Source organism: Sciurus vulgaris (assembly GCF_902686455.1).
Source record: "Sciurus vulgaris genome assembly, contig: HiC_scaffold_177_arrow_ctg1, whole genome shotgun sequence".
Lineage (NCBI taxonomy): Eukaryota > Metazoa > Chordata > Mammalia > Rodentia > Sciuridae > Sciurus > Sciurus vulgaris.
The window spans coordinates 1,135,342-1,155,205 of NW_027632876.1; the positions used below are offsets into that span (position 1 = coordinate 1,135,342).

General features: G+C 40.7%; 1 protein-coding gene across 1 annotated transcript; it reads left to right on the forward strand.

The window, feature by feature from the left end:
• The first annotated feature begins 14,543 nt into the window (after nt 1–14,543).
• Nucleotides 14,544–18,436, forward strand: LOC306652329 (calcium-responsive transcription factor-like). Its single transcript, XM_079125294.1, is given in 2 exon segments — nt 14,544–15,602; nt 15,604–18,436. Coding segments are annotated over 2 exon segments (1,878 nt in total). The 5' UTR covers nt 14,544–15,180; the 3' UTR covers nt 17,060–18,436.
• Nucleotides 18,437–19,864: the final 1,428 nt, after the last annotated feature.

A 19,864-nucleotide genomic window follows, 5' to 3' on the forward strand; every position in this document is an offset into this window, starting at 1 on the left:
ATTTCCATGTGTTGAACCATCCCTGCACTCCTGGGATGAACCCCACTTGATCTTGGCACATAATCTTTTTAATATGTTTTTGTATGGGAGTTGCCAGAATTTTATTGAGAATTTTTGCATCTATGGTCATCAGGGATATTGGTCTAAAGTTTTCTTTCCTTGATGTATCTTTGTTTGGTTTTGGTATCAGGGTGATATTAGTCTCATAGTATGAGTTTGGAAGAGTTCCCTCCTTTTCTATTTCATGGAATAATTTGAGGAGTATTGGTGATAATTCTTCTTTGGAGGTACTGTTGAACTTCACTGAGAAATCATCTAGTACTGGGCTTTTCTTAATTAGTAAACTTTTAATTGCATTTTCTATTACATTACTTGAAATTGTTCTGTTTAAATTGTGTATGACCTCCTCATTTAGTTTAGGTAGAACATATGTCTCTAGAAATTTGTCAATGTCTTCAAAATTTTCTATTTTATGAGAGTACAAATTTTCATAATAATTTTTTTTTTATTTCTTAATTGTAAACAAATGGGATACATGTTGTTTCTCTGTTTGTGCATGGAGTAAAGGCATACCATTTGTGTAATCATAAATTTACATAGAGTAATGTTCTTTGATTCATTCTGTTATTTTTTCACTTCCCCCCACCCCTCCCACCCTTCTTTACCCTCTATACAGTACTTCCTTCCTCCATACTTGCCCCCCTCCCTAACCCTAACTCTAACCCTAACACAAACCCTTCCCTACCCCCCATTATGTGTCATCCTCCACTTATTAACGATATCATTCGTCCTTTGGCTTTTTGAGATTGGCTTATCTCACTTAGCATGATATTCTCCAGTTTCATCCATTTGCCTGCAAATGCCATAATTTTATCATTCTTTATGGCTGAGTAATATTCCATTGTATATATATACCACAGTTTCTTTATCCACTCATCAATTGAAGGGCATCTAGGTTGGTTCCACAGTCTGGCTATAGTGAATTGAGCAGCTATGAACATTGATGTGGCTGTATCTCTGTAGTATGCTGATTTTAAGTCCTTTGGGTATAGGCCAAGGAGTGGGATAGCTGGGTAAAATGGAGGGTCCATTCCAAGTTTTCTAAGGAATCTCCACACTGCTTTCCAGAGTGGCTGCACTAATTTGCAGCCCCACCAGCAATTTATGAGTGTACCTTTCTCCCCACATCCTCGCCAACACCTGTTGTTGCTCGTATTCTTGATAATCGCCATTCTAATTGGGGTGAGATGGAATCTTAGGGTGGTTTTGATTTGCATTTCTCTTATTACTAGAGATGTTGAGCATTTTTCCATATGTTTGTTGATTGCTTGTAGATCTTCTTCTGTGAAGTGTCTATTCATTTCCTTAGCCCATTTATCGACTGGATTATTTGAATTCTTGGAGTAGAGTTTTTTGAGTTCTTTATAGATTCTGGAGATTAGTGCTCTATCTGAAGTATGATTGGCAAAGATATTCTCCCACTCTGTAGGCTCTTTCTTCGCATTGCTGATAGTTTCCTTTGCTGAGAGAAATCTTTTTAGTTTGAATCTATCCCAGTGGTTGATTCTAGCTTTTATTTCTTGTGCTATGGGAGTCCTGTTAAGGAAGTCTGATCCTAGACCAAGAAGGTGAAGATTTGGACCTACTTTTTCTTCTATAATCTGCAGGGTCTCTGGTCTGATTCCAAGGTCCTTAATCTATTTTGAGTTTAGTTTTGTGCATGGTGAGAGATATGGGTTTAGTTTCATTCTGTTGCATATGGATTTCCAATTCTCCCAGCACCATTTGTTCAAGAGGCTATCTTTTCTCCATTGCATATTTTTGGACCCTTTGTCTAGTATGAGAAAATTGTATTTATTTGGTTTTGTGTCCGTATCCTCTATTCTGTACCATTGATCTACCTTTCTATTTTGATACCAATACCATGCTGTTTTTGTTACTATTGCTTTGTAGTAGAGTTGAAGATCTGGTATTGCAATATCCCCTGTTTCACTCTTCCTGCTAAGGATTGCTTTAGCTATTCTGGGTTTCTTATTCTTCCAGATGAATTTCATAATTGCTTGCTCTATTTCTGTAAGGTACGTCATTGGGATTTTAATTGGAATTGCATTGAATTTGTATAGCACTTTAGGTAGTATGGCCATTTTGACAATATTAATTCTTCCTATCCAAGAACATGGAAGATCTTTCCATCTTCTAAGGTGTTCTTTAATTTCTTTCTTTAGTGTTGTATAGTTCTCATTGTAGAGGTCTTTCACCTCTTTTGTGAGATTGATTCCAAGTATTTTATTTTTTTCGAGGCTATTTTGAATGGGGTAGTTTTCCTAATTTCTCTTTCTGAAGATTCATCACTTATGTATAAAAATGCGTTGGATTTATGGGCATTGATCTTGTAACCTGCTACTTTACTGAATTCACTTATGAGTTCTAAGAGTTTTTCTGGTGGAATTTCCAGGTTCCTCTAAATATATAATCATGTCATCAGCGAACAGGGATAGTTTGAGTTCTTCTTTTCCAATTCGTATCCCTTTAATTTCTCTGGTTTGTCTAATTGCTCTGGCCAGAGTCTCAAGAACGATGTTGAATAGAAGTGGTGAAAGAGGGCATCCCTGTCTTGTTCCCGTTTTTAGGGGGAATGCTTTCAGTTTTTCACCATTTAGAATGATATTAGCCGTGGGCTTAGCATAAATGGCCTTTACAATGTTAAGGAATGTTCCCACTATCCCTATTTTTTCTAGTGTTTTGAGCATGAAGGGGTGCTGTATTTCATCCAATGCTTTTTCTGCATCTATTGAAATAATCATGTGATTCTTGACTTTAAGTCTATTAATATGGTGAATTACGTTTATTGATTTCCTGATGTTGAACCAACCTTGCATCCCTGGGATGAAACCAACTTGATCATGGTGCACTATCTTTTTAATATGTTTTTGCATGCGATTTGCTAAAATTTTGTTGAGAATTTTTGCGTCGATGTTCATTAAGGATATTGGTCTGAAATTTTCTTTCCTTGATGAGTCTCTGTCTGGTTTAGGTATCAGTGTGATATTGGCTTCATAGAATGAGTTTGGGAGGGTTCCCTCCTCTTCTATTTTATGGAATACTTTGAGAAGTATTGGAATGAGCTCTTCTTTAAAGGTTTTGTAGAACTCGGCTGAGAACCCATCTGGTCCCGGACTTTTCTTTGTTGGTAGGCTTTTGATGACTTCTTCTATTTCAGTACTTGAAATTGGTCTATTTAAATTCTTTATGTCCTCCTCGTTCAGTTTAGGCAATTCATATGTCTCTAGGAACCTGTTGATGTCTTCGGAATTTTCTATTTTGTTGGAGTATAGATTTTCAAAATAGCTTCTTATTATGTTTTGTATTTCAATCCTGTCTGTAGTGATATTTCCTTGTTCATTCCGAATTTTAGTGATTTGGGTTTTCTCTCGTCTTCTTTTTGTTAGTGTGGCTAAAGGTTTATCAATTTTGTTTATTTTTTCGAAGAACCAACTATTTATTTTGTCAATTTTTTGTATTGTTTCTTTTGTTTCAATTTCATTGATTTCAGCTCTGAGTTTAACTATTTCCTGTCTTCTACTACTTTTGTTGCTGTTCTGTTCTTCTTTTTCTAGGGCTTTGAGCTGTAGTGTTAGGTCGTTTATTTGTTGGGTTTTACTTCTTTTATTAAATGCGCTCCATGAAATAAATTTCCCTCTAAGTACTGCTTTCATAGTGTCCCAGAGATTTTGATATGATGTTTCTTTGTTCTCATTTACCTCTAAGAATTTTTTAATTTCCTTCCTAATATCTTCTGTTATCCATTCATCATATAATAGCATATTGTTTAATCTCCAGATGTTGGAATAGTTTCTGTGTTTTACGCTTTCATTTATTTCTAACTTCAATCCATTATGATCTGATAGAATACATGGTAGTGTCTCTATCTTCTTGTATTTGCTAACATTAGCTTTGTGGCATAATATATGGTCTATTTTAGAGAAGGATCCACGTGCTGCTGAGAAGAAAGTGTATTTGCTCTTGGTTGGATGGTATATTCTATAAATGTCCATTAAGTCTAAATTATTGATTGTGTTATTGAGATCCATGGTTTCTTTGTTCAATTTTTGTCTGGAAGATCTGTCCAGTGGTGAGAGAGGCGTGTTAAAATCACCTAGTATTATTGTGTTATGGTCTATTTGGTTTCTGAAATTGAGAAGGATTTGTTTGGCATACATGGATGAGCCACGGTTTGGGGCATAGATGTTTATGATTGTTATATCTTGCTGATTTATGCTTCCCTTAAGAAGTATGAAATGTCCTTCTTTATCCCTTCTGACTAACTTTGGCTTGAAGTCCACATTATCGGAAATGAGGATGGATACTCCAGCTTTTTTGCTGAGTCCATGTGCATGGTATGTTTTTCCCCATCCTTTCACCTTTAGTCTATGGGTATCTTTTTCTATGAGGTGAGTCTCTTGCAGGCAACATATTGTTGGATCTTTCTTTTTAATCCAGTCTGCCAGTCTATGTCTTTTGATTGATGAATTCAGGCCATTAACATTCAGGGTTATTATAGAGAAATGATTTGGTTTCCCGGTCATTTGGTTCATTTTTAAAATTTTGTTTATTTATTTGTTTGACACAACTTGGCTCCTCCTTTATTTGACAATTTCTTTAGGATAATTCCTCCCTTTGCTGATTTGCTTCTTTGTTTTTCATCTCTTCCTCATGGAATATTTTGCTGAGACTGTTCTGTAATGCTGGCTTTCTTTTTGTAAATTCTTTTAGCTATTCTTTATCATGGAAGGATTTTATTTCATCGTCAAATTTGAAGGTAAGTTTTGCTGGGTATAAGATTCTTAGTTGGAATCCATTTTCTTTCAGGGCTTGAAAAATGTTGTTCCAGGCCCTTCTAGCTTTTAGGGTCTGGATTGAAAAATCTGCTGATATCCGTATTGGTTTCCCCCTGAATGTAATTTGGTTCTTTTCTCTCACAGCCTTTAAAATTCTGTCTTTATTTTGTATGTTAGGTATTTTCATTATAATGTGCCTTGGTGTGGGTCTGTTGTAATTTTGTGTATTTGGAGTCCTATAAGCCTCTTGAACTTGATTTTCCATTTCATTCTTCAGATTTGGGAAATTTTCTGATATTATATCATTGAATAAATTGTTCATTCCTTTGGCTTGTTTCTCTAAGCCTTCCTCAATCCCAATAATTCTTAAATTTGGCCTTTTCATGATATCCCATAGTTCTTGTAGATTCTGTTCATGATTTCTTACCATCTTCTCTGTTTGTTCAACTTTGTTTTCAAGGTTAAATATTTTGTCTTCAATGTCTGAGGTTCTGTCTTCCCGGTGTTCTATCCTATTGGATATGCTTTCTATGGAGTTCTTAATTTGGTTTATTGTTTCCTTCATGTGAAGGATTTCTGTTTGGTTTTTTTCAATATCTCCAACTCTTTATTGAAATGATCTTTTGCTTCCTGTATTTGCTCTTTTAACTGTCGATTGGTGCGATCAATCAATGCTTGCATTTGCTCTTTCATCTCATCATTCAATGCTTGCATTTGCTCTTTCATCTCCTCGTTTGCTTCTCTGATCATTTTAATTATGTACATTCTGAACTCCTTTTCTGTCATTTCTTCTGCCATGCTGTCATTGGGTTTTATTGATGTAACATCTAGATTTGTTTGCAGCATTTTCTTTCCTTGTTTTCTCATATTGTTCAGGTATCAGTGGACCGCTGAGATATTGCTGATTTCCTCTATTGACTTACAATGTCCCTGAAGATTTCTGTATATATCCCCCCTTAGCCTTCAGTAGGCTGAAGTCTTGGAGGAAGTTGATAATGCGGTGCTCCACAAGGAAGCTGCCTCTCTAGGAGTGGTGTCCTTCAGGTGGGGTATAATCCCTGCTAGTGGGCAGAGGTGCCTCCACATGTTGACCAATGGTCATCCAAAGGGGACCTAGGCTGCAGGCTGAGGCAAGGCCTGTTTGGGCCTGAGTCTCTGGTTTTACCGTCCTTGTGGGGAAACCTCACCCAGCAGGGAAGACTCACCCGGTGGGGAGGTCTCTCTGGGCAGTTCCCTCCTAGAGGTTCCCCTCAATTTACAGCTACCGCCTGGGCTGGGCTGCCTTCCTCTGCAAAGTTCCCAGGGGCCCGGCCCTGCCTCCTGGGCCTGGGAGCCTCACCCTTTGCAGATGAATCTTCTTAGGCTGCCCCTCCTCAGAGAATCTGCCCGCAGGCCTGGAACCTTCGCTCCACCCTAAGCCTTTCTCTGTGTGGCTCTTCCACCCAGAAGCCTCCTAGATCCTGGGACCCTGCTCTGCACCTAATCACCTGGCTATGGGGCCCCTCCTCTGAGCAGCCACCTGGGGCCCCGAACAATCGCTCTGAGTCCCAGAGACCCGCCACAGGCCTCTTCCTCCAGACAGCCGCCCAGTATTCTGGTGTGGTCACTAGGAGTCGAAGAAACTCACTTCGTGCCTCCTCCTCCCACCAACCACCCGTAGCCCTGGGCAATCACTCACTCCAAGTCGAAGTGACCCTCCCCGTTCCTCCTCCTTCTCCAGATAACCCCCCGGGTGTTCAGGAGCGGTCACTCTGAGTGGCTCTGAATCCACGTGACCTGCTGCATGGGTCCTCTGGGCAACCGCCCGGAGCTCTGGTGTGGCCACTGGAGACCAAGCGACCCACCACGCTTCTCCTCCAGGCATCCCCCCTGTGTTCAGGCGCTGTCACTTTAAGTCCAAACGACTCACCACTCGCCTTCTCCTCTGAGCAGCCGCCTGGAGTGCTAATGCAGTCACTGCGAGTCCAAACGACCCGCCGCACTCCTCCTCCTCCTTCTCCTACTCCTCCGGGCAGTCCCCGGGGTTCAGAAGTGGTCTGAGTCCAAACAGCTCGCCACGCAGCCCCTTCTCTGGCAACCGCCTGTAGCTCTGGTGTAGTCACCCCGAATCCAAGCGGCCGCGCTCCTCTTCCTCCTCCTCATCCTCAGTTCAGGCCCCGGTGTTCAGAAGCGGTCGCTTAGAGTCCAAACAGCTCGCCGCCCAGTTTCTCCTCTGGCAACCGCCTGTAGCTCTGGTGCAGTCACTCCGAATCCAAGTGGCCACGCTCCTCCTCCTCCTCCTCAGGGCAAGCCCCGGTGTTCTGAGTCCACACCTCCCCTGGGCTCTCCTCGCCACTACTCCCCTGGGCAGCCGCCGGAGACCCAGTGGTTGCCCCGAGTCCCAGCGCTGTGCCAAGCGGCCTCCTCTACGACACTCCCAGTTGTCCGCGTTCACTGCTCCAGCAGGGGGAGGGGTGTCTCGCCGGCAGCTCTACTTCACAAAGTTCCCTGCGTTCCGGGACCACCGTCCCATCCGGGATGCCTTCCCAATGGGTGAGAGTCACCGGGCTGCTTTGAGTTGGTCCCAAGTGTCTCAATACCTCCTCTTTTGAATCCTGAGTCCTGGAGCAACATGAAATGCAGCCACCCTCTAGGCCGCCATCTTGAAACCTCCAATAATTTCTAATTATCTTCTGCATTTTATGTATGTCCATTGTGACACTTCCTTTTTTAATCAAGTATTTTAGTAATTTGGGTTTTCTCTCTTCTTCCATTTTTTAATGTGGCAGTGTCAGCAGTAGCAGCAGCAGTGTAGGTGACAGCCATGCATCCAAGGCAGCATGGAGAGCAGCAGACCTCCAGACGATGGTGTCTGAGACAACAGCAGCAGCACCTGGAGAAAAGACTCTGAGCACCTGCGGCAGTGGTGTCAGTGGCAGCTGTGTCCCAAGAGAAAACCTCTGACTGATTGTAGTGGTGCACATGGGAGAGGCAACAGTGGAAAAGACCTCCCAGCATCCATGGCAGCATGAGCAGCAGTGGCACCCAGAGAACACACCTCTGGGCATCTGCAGCAGTGGCCTCCCCAGAAATGTTCTGAGTACCCGGTCTACCTCATGTTCTGCAATTATCTAGTCTGTACTTACATGTTAAAAGGAGGAACATGGGGTTTTTTCTTAGCTTCTGTTCTTTCAGTAAACACAGTGATCAAAGAAATAAGGAGGTTTCCCTTCTGCTAGCTTGATACCTTGCATGCAGGAATCATAAAGACTGTCACTGATTGGAAGGTCTTGCTGCTTGGTGTTTTGTTTTTGCAATATTTTTGGAAAAGTGTTGACCCTGGAGTGCCCTCCTGACAATGTGGCCCTCAAGACTATCCACATCCTCTTGGTTTAGTCACATAAACATAGCCCATTCAAACCAGATGAATGGTGCTCTGTGGTAGAAAGAGGCCAAGCCCTGGAATCTGGAAGATGGGATGAATCCCATACTTTCTGGACACTTGCAAAGGAAAAGCTAGCCTCCTCCTACATGTAGAAGTGGGTAATGACAGGATTGATGAACAGCATGGGCCTCAGAATCTGGCAGACACTGCTGCACTTCATGGACAATGTCATTTTCCAGTTCTGTGACTATGTGTGCAAATCTAATGAGAATTCAATGCACATACACACATATATACAGATACATCCAATGAAGAAAGTCATCCCAGCTACCCAGGCCTGACCACCAAATGATAACCTATGCTAAAGTCCAAAGAACGGGTAGAATATGTAAACAAAAGTTGTCACTTTGCAGTTGCTACAAGTACTTAATGGAAGTTTCTACGATACCAATATTTAGCAGCAAATAAGTGCTTTCTTGGTGAAATACAAAGACTAGATGATAGGATGGCCAATTAGCCTTCTTTATTTTCTTTTAATTCTGTGGTAAATGCATTTAACTCATTTAAAAGGTGAGCAAGTGAAAATGTGGACACCCCTATTCCCCACAAAGACAGCACTGCTATCACTGCGTGAGCACACAGCTTGCCTGAGATGTGCAGGTGCACATGTTTGTACATGTGTGTGCACAGGCAACAGGACATCAGAACACCTTCCAAATGGAGATATGTATCATCATGGTAACTATCAATACCAAGGGTCAGGTGACCTGCCTCATTTCCTATGTACAGGTGGCCAGGAAATGACTGTGTGTTGTCCCGGGGATGCTGGGTCCCCACCCAGTTCAGGGACAGAGAGGAGAGAGAGAGGAGACTGATAATCTTTATGTGGAGAGAGTCACCACTGTACAGGTCCACCCCACTTCCACTTCTTTGGGAGAGGAAGGAGGGGCCCCACCACCCACCCCATGCTGGCAGGGAGGTGTTTTCATGGGGTATCATTCAGAAAGTTTGGAGTACACCCTGGAGTCAGGAGGGGGCCTTAAAGGACTGAACCTGACCCTGCAGTTAGTCTCACTGGCCACCCTGTGCCTGCTGTACCATGATGTCAAGTTGCAGTGGGACTGGTCTGTGCTAGCAGAGTTTCTTGGGGTCAAGAATGCAACAGTGTCTCCTGTGGGCCAAATGTGGCCCATCTCAGGTTCTAACACTGCCATCTGCAGAGGCCAGGGGAACTGCACCAGATGCCAAGGGCCCAGAGCAAAAGTACATCTCCCAGTAGGGACACAAATTCAAGCCTCCATTTTAACCATCTGCTAGACCCAGCATCCTCAAAGCCACCTACCTAACCATGACTCAGTACTGTTTCCTTACCTCTCTCCATCCAACCCTGGGGGCAGCTGTGAATGAGTTGGGGGGGCACCAGTGAGTGAGTTGCAGGACAGGCCCGCCCTACCCTATGCAGTCTTCCAACCCAAGCAACCCAGGTCGGCAGGTTGCCTGCTAATCTGGCAGCAATGGGAAAGACCCAGCACAGAATACATTCAACTTGATGGAAAGAGGAATTTAAGGAGTCTCATAATTTCTTTGATCAAAAAAAGATCTTGGGCATGGGTTTTTCTTCTGGTCCAGGAAGTCGTATTGTTCAGGCATGGAGGGAGAAAGGAAGGTGCCTTGGACTCTTCCTGGTGTCAGGCTTTTGCTCAACTGAAGAGTGAACCACCTGCTGGTTCTCCCTCCTCAGGAAGGAAACCTTCACCTCAGTCACCAACCTGAGCCACTAGAGGGCCATATGGGAAAATTCTTCTGAGTGAGCTCCTAGTCTCTGAGCAGCACTGGTGAGGTGTGCAACACACCTAGCCCAGAATGGAGTGCAGCATCCTCCTGGACCTCAGAGTGGTCTGCAGAGTGCTGGATGAAACAAGAGAGCCCACCACACCAAGTCTTCAGCAGCTTCCAGCTCTAGTGGGAGCCAAATGTAGAAAATGGCCATAAGCCAGGAGCTGCTAAGTGTCCTATGCAGAGGGGCTATGCAGCAAGGACAGTGTCACATGCTTAAGGAGGCCCTTCCTGCCTTCTCAGAGAGAATGACACTTGAGAGGAGTCAAGGAATGACCCAGGATTGGGGTGGGTGAGGGTGACAGAGGAAGAGATCAAGGAGGAGGAAACAGTAAAAGAAAATCAGAGGTGATCTTAAGGTAAAACCAGACATTGTCAGATCAATCTGAAAGCCAGCACTCCAGCTGGTCCTCAACTGCAAGGGTCCCCAGGGACCATCCACACCCAGTGCAGCAGCATGGTATCCACACCATGGTCATCTTTTAGATTGTAGTTGTGCCACTATGTAAGAGAAGCTGGCCCTGTCCAAACCAGTGACCCTCCTCTCCACAGAAACACGTGTGCCCATGATTTGCTCCAGATGGAGCTCCCCACTCCATCAGACCTGGCCCATCATGTGGAACCCTGACTGGACACGTGGGACTGATGCCTCCCTCTAAGGCCAGCATTCTTCTCTAGAGAAGGCCCGCATGCCTCTGTCCATCATGAGCTTTCTCTTTTCTGTAAACCTCCCATGCTGGTAGGTGAGCAACCTAAGTTTGGAGCCCCAAGGACCATGCAGCCTGCTCATCTTTGCCCCTGGATGGATGGCCAGGTGTGGAGTCAGGGTCCATCTCTGGTCTTCACAATGCCTAGCATGGGGTCCAGTCTCTGGCAGAGCCCAGCAGAGGTGATGTGGGGCATAAGGACACTGGAGGGCCTCCCTGACCTCAATGCCAATGCCTCAGAGACTTGCCACAGCCCCAGCATTATATGATCAATTGCTGCTCATGGACTATGCAGAAAATCCCACAAACAGGCTAACCTCCATCACCTCCCAGGACAGCCCAGCAGATGGATGGAAAACCAAAATGAGCCCTTTAAGCAAGCAGTGAACACTCTTCCTGTGAGGTGCCCAAAAAAGGGTGGATTTTTACAGAAAGGCTTAATTTTTTTCTTTTGAGCAAGTTTGCTTGGGGTCAGGTTTCTGGAGTACTACAGGACAATGTACCCTTAAAGGTTGGTCGTAAACCCATGGCAATTGTTTTTTTCTTTCTCCAACTTGGCTGGGAACTGTATGCAGGCTCCTGGTAGCCTCACTTAACTTCACCATGGGGCATGTATGTAAGGAAATAATTAAGCATATTCATCACATCATTAGACTTAAAGACAAGAATCATGCGATTATCTCAATAGATGTAGAAAAAGCATTTGATAAAATACTGCAACTCTTCATGCTCAAAACACTAGAAAAACAAGATATAGTAGGAACATATCTCAACATTGTAAAAGCTATCTATTAGCCCAAGGCCAACATCATCCTAAATGTGGAAAAAAATTAAAGCATTCCCTCTAAAAACTGGAACAAGAGAGGGATGCCCTCTTTCTCCACTTATATTCAACATCATCCTTGAAACTCTACCCAGAGCAATCAGATGTAGAAAAGAAATTAAAGGAATACGAAAAGGAAAAGAAGAACTCAAACTATCACTATTTTCTCATGACATGATTCTATATTTAGGAGATCAAAAAAAAAAATCCAGCACAAAATTTCCAGAACTCATAAATGACTTCAGCAAAGAAGCAGGATTAAAAATTGATACTCATAAATCAAATGGATTTCTATACCTAAGCAAAGAATCCTTTGAAAGAGAAATTAGGGAAAGTACCCCATTCACAATAGCTTCAAAAAATACTTGGGAATCAATCTAACAAAGAGATGAATGACCTCTACAATGAAAGCTAAAGAAAACTAAATAAAGAATTTGAAGGAGAGTTTACAGGATGGAAAGATTTCCCATGTTCTAGGGTAGTCAGAATTAACATTGTCAAAATGACTATACTACCAAAATTGTTGTACAGATTCAGTGCAATTCCTATTAAAATTCTAATGATACTCTTCACAGAACTAAAAAAAAAAAATCATGAAATTCATTTGGAAAAATCAGAGACCCAGAATAGCCAAAACAATCCTTTGCAAGTAAAAAGCAGTGGAAGGCATCACAATACCAGAGGTTAAACTATATTACAGAGCAATAGTAACAAAAATGGCATGGTATTTGCACCAAAATCGATACAAAATTAAAGGCACAGAGACAAACCCACATAAATACAGTTATCTCATACTAGACAAAGGCACCAAAAACATGCATAGGACAAAAGATTGCCTATTCAACAAATGGTGCTGGGAAAATTGGAAAGTCACATGTAACAAAGTGAAATAAAACCCTTATCTCTTACCCTGCACAAAACTCAACTCTTAGTGGATCAAAGTCTTAGGCGCTAGAACAGAGACCCTGCATCTAATAGAAGAAAAAGTAGGCTCAAATCTTCATCATGCTGTCTTAGGGCCTGACTTCCTAAAGAAAACTCCTAAAGTGAAAGAACTAAAATTAAGAATAAACGGGATAGATTCAAACAAAAAGGCTACTTCTCACCAAAGGAAAAATCAATAATGTTAAGAGAGAGCCTACAGAATGGGAGAAAATCCTCACCACATACACACTTCAGATAGAGCACTAATCACCAGGCTATATAAAGAAGACAAAATCTTAACAACAAAAGACTAAATAACCAAATGAAGAAATGAGCTAAGGAACTGAAGAGACACTTCACAGAAGAAGAAATACAATCAATCAACACATATATGAAAAAATGTTCAACACCTCTAGCAATTAGAGAAGTGCAAATCAAAACTAAGATTTAATCTTATTCCAGTCTTAATGGCAAGAGGAAAAAGAGGGGTGGGAGGGAGTGTGGGGAAGAAAAATAACAGAATGGGACAAACATCATTACCCTATATACATGTATGATTACACAAATGGTGCGACTCTACTTCATGTACAGAGAGAGAACAGTTGTACCCCATTTGGGTACATTCAATCAAAATTAAAAATAATAAAAAAATATGAGCAAAAAAATATATATATAAGCAATAAAAACTGTTGGTGAGAATGTGTGGAAAAAGTTACACTCATACTCTGCTGGTGAGACTGCAGATTGGTGCAACCATTATGGAAAGGACCATGGAGATTTCTCACAAAACTTTGAATGAAACCGCCATTTGACCCAGCTATCCCATTCCTCAGTTTATACCCAAAGGAATTTAAATCAGCATACTACAGTGATGCAGCCACATCAATGTTTATAGCATCTCAGTTCACAATAGCTAAGCTATGAAACCAACCTAGATGCCCTTCAACAGATGAATGGATAAAGAAAATATACATATACATATACCCAGTGGAATATTACTCAGCCTTAAAGTAGAATGAAATTCTGGCATTTGCAGGTTAATGGATGGAATTAGAGAATATGCTAAGCAAAATAAGTCACTCCCTAGAACACAAAGGCTTAATGTTTGTTTAGGAGATGTGGATGCTGATTTATAATTGGGGATAAGTAGTGAAGAATGAAGGAACTTTGGATTATATAGAGGCAAGAGAGGGGAGGAGTGTGGCAGTGGGTTCGGAAGGATGGTAGAATAAAACAGATATTATTGCCCTATATACATGAATGATTACACTATTTGTGTGACTTAGCATTATGTACTGCCAGCGGACTGGGAAGTTATACTTCATTTGTGTACAGTGTGTCAAAATGCATACTACTGTCATGTATAACTAATTAGGACAAATTTAGAAAAAAATTAAAGAAAAGATAAGACAAGTTAGCATAGCTAGACTTTCAGCAGCCTAATTCAATAAAAGTTGATTTCCTGTCCATGTAAAAAACTTACAGCCAAAGTCAATCACCAAGTGTTGGAATCCTCCTCACATGTGACCATCAGTCCTATGGCCCAGCTTGGAGGCAGATCATCCTATCTTTGTTACTGAGCCTAGCAGGAGACTCCAGAGTTCAGGCACTTGTCTAGGACACACCCAGAAGTGAGCTGCAGAACTGAAATAGAAGGTGGGGAATCGAATCCAGGCCTGTGTCTTTCCATGACACTCTCCAGCCTCTGAGGGCTCAGAAGCCCATCCAGAATCACATTTTCCCAGGGCAATCAGAGGCAGAGAAGCTCAGGTTCACAAAAGCATTGCTGTTATATCAACTCTCCCCGCAGCTCAAGCCACCATGGGCCATGAATGCTCTGCAATTTCATTGGATTCTATGTTCCTGTGAAAAACAGTAGGCTCTTTTAACTGATAAAATGGTCTCTAAGGTCACTATGAGGGCCATTTCCCTTTTCCACTAAGTTACTCTGGGAAGAGCACAGGGTGCACGTGCTGAGTACTTAGGAGTTTTCCAGCATCAAGGATCTAGGCTGAGGTGCGCCTGCGCATTGTGCTGGTCTCCATGGCGGGGCCTCGGAGCCAAGATGAGATAAAATGCTGCTGTGAAGACACAGTTATAACTTTCACATAAATGAAGCTACAGCTATTATTATTTAGTGCCTCCAAAAAGGAAGAACTTTGTGAACATGGAAGGGCACTTCTGGGGATAGCAGAATGCTTGAGGCCTGGAATTTAAACTTGAGCCACTGCCTGAAGGAGATGTAGAGAATTGGTACATTTCTCCTTTAAATGCTTGGTGGAATTCATCAGTGAAACCTTCTGGACCTGGTGCATTCTATTTTGGAAGGTATGGTGAGGCCAACAGAACAGGAGTTGATTGCCTTTGAAAAGATTGTTTATTACTCAGAGCTTCCAAGAGGACAGGAACATGCCATACCATACAGGGCCACACAAAACAACACTAAGCTACTAAACAGTAGGAGAAAATGGAATTGAGTGTGATGCCAGCATGGAATAGTCTAATGATTCATTAAGAGTCAACTGTAATGATGATGAAGAGTCAAAAACAGATGCTGAGGAATTTGAGAATATACCAGGGCCCCTAACTCAGACACAGACTCTTTCTGCAGAGCAGTTCCATCTAGTGGAACAAAATGGACAATCTGTTCCATATGAACTTCATTCATTGGGGGATTCTAATGCACAAATGATGATCGTTGCTAGCTCATCAGAAAATGGACAGGTGCTTCGTGTAATTCCACCTACCCAGTCAGGAATGGCACAAGTGATTATACCTCAGGGGCAGCTTGTGGATGTAAATAGTCCTCAGGATGTATCTGAAGAGAAACCCAGTGACAGAAACTTACCAGTTGTAAGAGTGGACATTACAGCTGACAACACCAGTAGTTACATTCTTCATCCACACACATCGCTTGGATTGCCCAAAAAGTCAGCAAGCAGAATGCTTGAAGAACCTTTATTGGCTCCTCTTCAGTCACTCTCTTCTAACACACCTATATGGGCCTGCTGTCTTAGGAGCTGTGAGAAAATTGGAGATTCATACCGTGGCTACTGTGTAAGTGAGACTGAGTTAGAAAGTATCCTAACATTTCACAAGCAGCAAACAGAGTGTTTGGGGAACCCGCCAGTCTCCAAGCCCAGCCAAGCCTTCTACACGTTTGATGTGGAAATCCCAATATGTCCCATATGATGGAATTCCATTTGTCAATGCAGGGAGTAGAGCTGTGGTAATGGCATGTCAGTATGGGCCAAGAAGGAAAGGTTTCCAATTAAAAAAAATCAGTGAACAGGAAAGCAGGTCATGTCAGCTCTACAAAGCTACTTGTCCAGCCAGGATTTACATTAAAAAAGTACAGAAGTTTCCTGAATATAGAGTACCTACAGACCCAAAAATTGACAAGAAAATAATCAGAATGGAACAGGAAAAAGCTTTTAATATGCTAAAGAAGAACTTGGTAGATGCTGGTGGTGTTCTTAGGTGGTATGTACAGTTACCTACACAGCAAGCTCATCAGTATCATGAATTAGAGACTTCCTGCCTCCCTTTGTCACCTTCCCCTTTTCCTGTGTCTTCTGTTGAAGAAGAGGAAACTGCAGTTAGAGATGAAAATTGTGCATTGCCATCACGTCTACATCCTCAAGTAGCCCATAAAATTCAAGAATTGGTATCACAGGGAATAGAACAAGTATATGCAGTAAGGAAACAGCTCAGAAAATTTGTGGAAAGAGAACTGTTCAAACCTGATGAGGTACCTGAAAGACATAATTTATCTTTTTTTTCAACTGTAAATGATATAAAAAATCACATCCATGAGGTACAGAAATCCTTGAGAAATGGAGATATGGTATATAACGCAGAGATTATTCCAGCAATGCTTCAGTGGACTACAGATAGTGGGAATATTCTCAGAGAGACTGTGACAGTTACGTTTGCAAAAGGGAATTCACCAGGAGAATCAGCTACTACCAAAGTGGAAGCAAATCAGGCAGGGACTTCCTTGTCTCCAGAACCAACCCACTTGCTCTCCTCACTTTCCTCATTTCAGCCCAAAATATTTACACAATTACAGGGTTTGCAATTACAACCAAGATTTACCTCTCCTGATGGATCACCAGCTTTGGTATCAGTAAATAACCACCCCTCCTCCAGTCCATCAAGACTTCTGGATTCAGTAGAAAGTACTGTAATGAATAGTAATTCTCTACTGCTCGGTCAAAGTCATAGCCTTCAAACAGATACATGCCTAACCCAAAATAGTAGTACTGCCTCTACCATGGGTAATCTCCGAGAACCAGATCAAAATCTAGTTGCAGTGGATCAGCTGGTGGAAGTTGGAGATATTGAAGAGACAGGGAATCTGGAAGGAAGCATCCATAGGATTCTTTTGCGAGACATGCAGACCATTCCAATCTGGATTATAGACAACCACCCAGCTCTTATTGAAGAAAACCCAGAAGGTACTATTTCTATGAAACAAGTTAAACAAGAACCCAAAGAACCAACATTGTCCTTGGAAATAAAAAAAAAAAAAAAATTGGACTGTAAGAAATTATCTGCTACATAAATTTTTGAAGCTTTTCAGAATTTGCAAATCTGGTGACTTTTGATGTCTAGAAAAGAAGATGAATATTGTCAAAGCACAGCATTGTAATAACTGAACTGAAGACTGATGAGCAGCTTTGATTTAAAACTGATATTTTTGTTGCCAAGTCTATATTTTAACCTACTTTAAGAGATATTTTGCCCTTCTTATTTTGTGTAATTCTTATGATTTTTGGTTATCTAATAAGTCAGTATTTCAAAAGATTGTCAGAACTTACCCATAGTAATTTAGTCCAAACATGAACACTTATCTAACTTATTTCTGGAAATATCCAGTTTGATTTATGTAACACAAAAAAGAACAACAAAACAGTAGATGAGTGTATGTTCATATATGTATGTCATGAATTTTAAAGTTGTAAAGAAATTTAATTAACAGGTGAGAGAATATTTGTAGTCTGTATTATTTGAAAAGATAAAGCAATAGATTTTATATAATAACACAAAAACCAGCAATCACATCTGTGAAAACCACACAGTTATATTTTAGCTTCTTCCCTTTTAATTTTGTACTTTTAACTACAAACCAATAGCATGTTAATGGTCATCTAGTAGAAATTTAAATGACTTGGTATGTACTGAGAATTTTAACTTGAATTAATCAGAGAAGCAACAGAAATCAGTATAGGTTGCATGAACTTACACTATGTTGTAGGTCAAACAGTATTAATGGGTAAAAAGATGAAGAAATTGAGAATTTGGAAAGAATAATAGAATTTCTTGGTGTTTACAAATAATTTAGGAAATTTTTTGTTGATAGCAGAGGTTTTCATTTTTGTTTTTGTTTCTCCCCCCTTTAATTTGAAGATTCAGTTTGGGTTAGAAAAGAACTTAAGTTATATTTATATTGTTCTAAGGCTGGAGCTCTTACTGAATCAATAGTATTAGAATTCAAAGTATTTTGGGATAAGTTGTTTTAGTTTAAAATTTAGTTCATATTTAAAACTTTAAAATATCTGATCTGGTATAATTGCTTGTTAAGTATATTTACTTCGAATACCAAATAAGTATTAATCAGTATATTCATTATAAACAACTGTTTTCCGGAAGATTAGCAAAGTAGAAATGGTACCCATAACTATCAAGAAATCAAGCTCTAGACAGGTACATTGGCACATGCCAGTAATTCCAGCAACTCAAGGCTGAGGCAGGAGGATTGCAAGTTTGGAGCTAGCCTCAGCAATTTAGCAAGGCCCTAAGCAACGTAGTGAAACCCTGTCTCAAAATAAAAAATTTTAAAACAAACTGGGGATTTGACTCAGTAGTTAAGTACCCCTGTGTTCAAGTCCTGGTGCCAAAAAAAAAAAAAAAACAACTCTAAAGGCTTTGTTTTTCCAAAGATCATATGTGAGCATATTTTAAATTTTATTTTTTAAAAAATAAGAATTTCAAGTGGATATACATGTTTCATATTCAAAGCATGCACAAAATAATATGAAAGTTAACCTTAATACTTTACATAAATATGTCACTTTTGGCTTTTCTAAGTCCAGTCTCTCATTCTTAACTTACTTTGTTTCGGGTACATGACATGTATATAAATATAAAGCTCTGATGTATTAGAAATAGGTAGAATTCTAAAATTGCTTACTTTTTAGATTTATATCCTATTCAATATAAAATTTATTATTTATATCCTATTTAAAGCAAAGTTAATATTTAGTTATATGTACGATTTTAATAAGAATTGCTTTTCTTTTTCTTAAGAATTGAAAATATTTTATGTCAGCATTTGTAGAAGTAGGCTGCTAAATTTGATTATGTTACGCAAAGTTAAACAGAATCTTAGTTACCTCAAACCCACATCTGTTAGTGTGTGTGTACTTAAATGAATAAGTTCAAACGTATTTATGGTTTAGTGTTGCACAATAGGTAACATTCTTTTCACTTGTTATTTCTACTTTTTATTTATGGAAAGTTTTTCAAGATTTTAAGTAATAGATCTTTTTCTTCCTATAATGATAAATGTATATTATTAAATATTTCACCCATTGAACTATAAAAAAAAAAAAAAAGGATCTAGGCTGTGGAGGATGTGCATGCTTCTCACCAGCTGAGCCAGGCAGACCTGCCAGCCAGCATGTCAGTGTTTAAGGAATTCTGTCTCCTACAATTTCACTAATAAAAGTTATATTAAAAAGCTGACTGGCCCCTTTAACGAATGAAAAAGAGAAGAGTGTGGAGGTTAATGAGAATATCATAGCACATTTCCCACTGGGCCTGCTTATGATGGATTGCCCTCACAGATGCTACAGAAGGCCTCTCTCAGCTTTGCTCTAAATACAATGTATGTCATAATGAAATGCCCATTCTAATCTGCTGTGATCCCCTTAATAAGGAAAACCAGAGGGGTGTGCAGAAATTCTACTTATAATCCTCTAAATCTAGGTAAATTGTACACATTTAAAATTTCTGTACAAATAATGTCATGGGTCACCAACCAAGCCTATTTGGTCTCCATAATGAGACTACTTAACAGAGAGCATCAAGATGCACCCAAGTGCTAGGCAAAGACTGGGGAGAGGGGCTGTTTGCATAGATGGTGCAAAACCCATAGTTGGCTTCCCTGATCTTCCTGAGACCATTCAAAACTGAGAAGAGAGAGGCAGAAGGGGTGTGACACCTCCACCTCCAGGAGGAGTTATGGAAACCCTCTGCATCTCGTTGGTTTTGGACAGTTGTATTTTGGGGGGACAGTCATACTTTTTATTGTATAAATTGAAATTTGGGTGGAAATGGTTCCCTGTTTGCAGTGTTTGCAAGAAAC